The 4384-nt window shown below is 38.8% G+C and overlaps 1 protein-coding gene and 1 long non-coding RNA gene across 2 annotated transcripts; both read right to left on the reverse strand.

Annotated features, from left to right (window-relative positions):
* Positions 1-1876: 1876 nt before the first annotated feature.
* On the reverse strand, positions 1877-2609 carry LOC107575833 (uncharacterized). Its single transcript, XR_001607948.1, has 3 exons — positions 2497-2609; positions 2261-2365; positions 1877-2147 (listed from the first exon to the last, which is right to left on the reverse strand). It is a non-coding gene; the product is annotated as an uncharacterized lncRNA (long non-coding RNA).
* Positions 2610-3406: 797 nt separating this feature from the next.
* Positions 3407-4382, reverse strand: LOC107575830 (stonustoxin subunit beta-like). Its single transcript, XM_016262153.1, has 2 exons — positions 4367-4382; positions 3407-4296 (listed from the first exon to the last, which is right to left on the reverse strand). Exons 1-2 carry the CDS (start codon positions 4380-4382, stop codon positions 3566-3568), a joined length of 747 nt encoding a protein of 248 aa, XP_016117639.1. The 3' UTR covers positions 3407-3565.
* Between the last annotated feature and the right edge of the window lie 2 nt (positions 4383-4384).

Below are 4384 nucleotides of genomic sequence, written 5' to 3' on the forward strand. Positions count from 1 at the left end.
GGCCCTGTGTGTATATATACATCTGTTACATTTATAATTACTATCCCCCGCCTCCAGTTCACTCACGCTTTTGAAGATGAAACGTCACATGGAGCGCGTTGCATTGTGGGAAATAGTATCCCATGCAGTGTATTCAGATGCATACATCAGATTTCAGCAAATGTAGCAGGTCCGGGAATTCCATGCATACAGAAAATTCACATTCACAGCTTACACATACTGCAATATAGTAGGGGTTGTAGGGTATTATGCCATTCCAAACACAGCTTCTGTACTGATTTCAGTGTACTTGAGTTATATTGAGCAGATTCTGGCAAATAAAGTAGGTCATCCGGGTATTACATGCATACAGAAAATTCACATTCACAGCTTACACATACTGCAATATAGTAGGGGTTGTAGGGTATTATGCCATTCCAAACACAGCTTCTGTACTGATTTCAGTGTACTTGAGTTATATTGAGCAGATTCTGGCAAATAAAGTAGGTCATCCGGGTATTACATGCATACAGAAAATGTGGATATTATGCACAGTATACATACTGGATACTGCAGAAATAGTAAGAGTAGTCTGATAGTATGGCATTTCGAACACAGCATGAGAGTGCAAGTCTGAGAGTGCAAGTGCAAGACTGTATTCTCCTAGCGAGGAGGGTCTGTCTGCGGACTGCAAGAGAGGGGCGTAACTGGAAGATGTCCAAATCACACAGAACCACGCGAGATGTCAAAACGAGATGTTGTCGGGCTGCTTTCGAAAGCGCACACTCTCTAAGTAAGCAGGCACTGAATTTCATTAAGTAGTACTTTTACTTACCGAGCGCTAAAAGTACAAACTCTACAGCCTGCATGCGTTAAGTATGAATGCGATTCGGGTATCATCCGCTATCTTGACGTTATCACGTAACCTACGACGTTATAACAAGCTCAACAACTTAAAAGATATGAGTGACAGGTTTCTTCATCTATCTGTAGTATCTTGATACTGATGAAACTTGCCCATTTTGTGCTCTTGTTGAAGAAACAGCTGCCCTTTTGTGTGATTGTAGTATAGCAATACATTTTGGGTTGATTCAAGTTCTTATATGTTTAACTCCACTAATGTGATCCAGTTTTATCCTTAAAGCATTTTTAATTTTTTTATTACGAAAACCCCAAATCGTCATCTCTTGAATATCTTGTTAATTATTTTGTGTAAAATGTTTCATCCACAAGCAAAAGTGGCTTAAATCTCCTTTGTTTTCTTCTTTTTCTTGTTTAATTTAATGATGAAATATTCAAAGATATTTAACCTGGTCACTGTGCTTTTTTTCTGTGTATATTTTCTCATACTATGATGAACACATGAATTTTTGTTTACTGTTTTATGCCATTATGATTGTTCATGGTTAGATACAACCATCTTTCCCTGATCTTTTATGTGATTATAAGTTCGGTAATAATAATAATAAAAAAGAGGGACAGGTGCACTAACAGCTCATAGCATCACTAACTCAACAATCTAGTATGGTTTTCCTCAGCGTTTGCAATATCTGTCTCGCCTTTGGACAAGACTGTTGACTTTATTACTACTTAAACATTAAGATTACCCCAGAATTAATTGCATCGTTTGCCCACCCCAACACTTACATGCAATAATAATGATGCTAACCAATAATTATATATATATTTTAAATGACATTTTAGTAAAAAATGCCAAATGTAATTTTTGTCGTGACATAGCTATACATAAATATACACTAGTTGAACAAATGCAGTCGATGTGAATACATACATTTTCAGTCAAGCAATTAATACATTAATTAAATATTTATATTTTATTTACTGACAACAATAAACATGAATAAATGAGTAAAAGAACGAATAAAAGTAAGCATCACAATAAATACATATACAAGTCAACAACAGATGAAACAAAGCTTCATTCAAACGTATTGTTCTAACAAGCATGTATTTACAGATGGTGAACCCCGATCCTACTGCATCTCAACACAGCGGAGACCGTTCTGCTTCACAATCTCGCTCTTCTCAGTGGAGACATGGTTGAGCAAGAGGATGAGGAAGACCATGATGACGGCTCTCTGAACCACACAAGCTAGAAGCAAGAGCAGGGAACACATTTGTGTGCTGCTCTCCATGAGCACCACTACCTGTAACACATTTAAACAGAGTTAAACATTTTACAGTTCATGCTGTCAGCTTTACATTTCTTGCCAAATTTCATGTTTACAATTACATGCATTTTTTGTTGTAGCTTTATTACTTTTGTAGTGGGCTAAACCACTGAACTGGTGAGCAGAAAGTTGCTGGTTCAAAACCAGCAGTATGTCCTTGACCAATCCAGGTTGTTCCAGAGGATTGTAGGTCCCTGTAATAAGAGCGCTGTAAATCACTTTGGATAAAAGCTTCATGACATTTTTTATGATGCTTTTGAAGCTTCTGAATGTCAGCCTTCATTGTATGAACAGAAACCAGCCGAACAAACTTGACCAAACTCACATCCTCAGTGTCTTTTGGTGTTTCTCTAGATGCTCCAGCTGGCTCTGGGGTCACTGAGGATGAAGAGACCACAGCAGCATCTGGTCCTGATGAGACAGTAAGAGGTGGAGTGATGGAGCAACTCATCCACGGCACGGGACCATTTCAAGTAACTGTGAAACGTTATATAAGATGGCTAACTTAATTAAATAGTTATTACTAGGCGAAGCGAAATTAGCTGAAATATCCACGAGCTAGGCTACAGTAAGAGTGCATGGTTTATCTGTCCATCAGATTGAGTTCGTTACTATAACAACAGTCGATCAAACAATCATTCTAAAAAAATATATATATACAAAACTTTAAGTCGTTATAACGAGAAAACGAGAAGGAAAAAAATAATATTGCAGCATGGCCGCTTAGAACTTCCGCAGATTTCTGAATGAAACTGAATGTTATTTCTAGAGATATCTGAGTGCGAGCTGAGGCTCAGAGGCTGCTGTGTCGCTCCTGTCATATAAAGCTGTTGTGCTCGTGGAGACCTAATAAAGCAGAAAAGACCATCATTTCAGAAGAAGAGATGCTGATGAAGATTTTCTAGATCAAGCAGCAGATTGAAGCTCTGAAGCTCCTGAAAGACTGGAATCACAGCCAGATCAACTGTGTTCAGCAGCGATACTGTGAGTGTTTGTACAGAATTCATTTAGTGAATCGAGTGTTAAATCAGCGCAGACAGAACAATAAAGCATTCTGAGTCCATTCAGCCTCTGTTTCATTCTGCTGATCTCAGTCACATTCATGATTATTCATACTGTCATCAGTTCACATCAGAGATTCAGACACCACTTCATCATTCAATGAGTCACTAATGAACTTATTACATTTGATGATCAGTTTACAATATAGATATTAAAGCAATCATATTACAGTGTTTATTAAAGATTCAGAAGTGTGTGTCTGATCTAGATTTATAACTTCTGGAGGACAATGAAAAACTGATTAAAAATGAATGAATACAAATGTAACTATGTGAGATTTGATGAGTTTGTGTTCATGTGAACATCAGAAAGAGGATTTACAGAGAGTCTCTCTATCGTTTAATATCACACAGAGACACTGAGGAATTATTATAAACCTTAAACCCAGCACAGAGAGGTTCAGTGAATGTGGTGTTGAATGTGTGTAAGTGTGTGAGTGTGTGTAAGTGTGTGAGTGTGTGTGTGTCAGAGACGCTGTAGAAGGACAGAGAGCCGGCCGACACGTCCAGATACACTCCTGCTCTATTAGAGGATGAACGGACAGCAGGTATATCAGTGTAGTTATTATTGTGACGGACAGTGAATCTGTTATCAGAGCACCACAGACTCCAGGATTTGTCATTGAATCCAAACTCACAGTCTCTCCATCCTCCTTTCCTGTTGATTCCTTTATATGACACTGATATAGCAGCCTTATCTCCGCTCCATTCAGCCTCCCAGTAACAGCGTCCAGTCAGCCTCTCTACACACAGAACCTGAGGAGCATCATCAAATCTCTCCGGATGATCAGGATACGGCTGAAGATCTTTCACACGTGTGATCTTCCTGTTCTCATCAGACAGCATGAGTCGAGTGTTTGCTGTGTTTGGATCCAGTGTGAGATCACAGGCCCCTGAACACAAGAAGAGAGAAACATCAAGAACAACACAACAGTGAAGATGTCTGTGTGTGTTTACAGCTTTGACTGTATTTGCAAAGTCCAGAATATCCTCTCTATTCACAAATGTTAGGAGCGATAAACGCGTGCTTCTGACGCAGCTGAAATCAACCGCACACTCACACAGCTAATGAAAACATCAACCTTAGAAATAAACAACCGTAACATTGAGATTATGCCGCTGAATACAGCGAACCCCAGTTGAAACGCATAC

Source organism: Sinocyclocheilus grahami, unplaced genomic scaffold (genome assembly GCF_001515645.1).
Source record: "Sinocyclocheilus grahami isolate Dianchi unplaced genomic scaffold, SAMN03320097.WGS_v1.1 scaffold2932.1, whole genome shotgun sequence".
Taxonomy (NCBI): domain Eukaryota; kingdom Metazoa; phylum Chordata; class Actinopteri; order Cypriniformes; family Cyprinidae; genus Sinocyclocheilus; species Sinocyclocheilus grahami.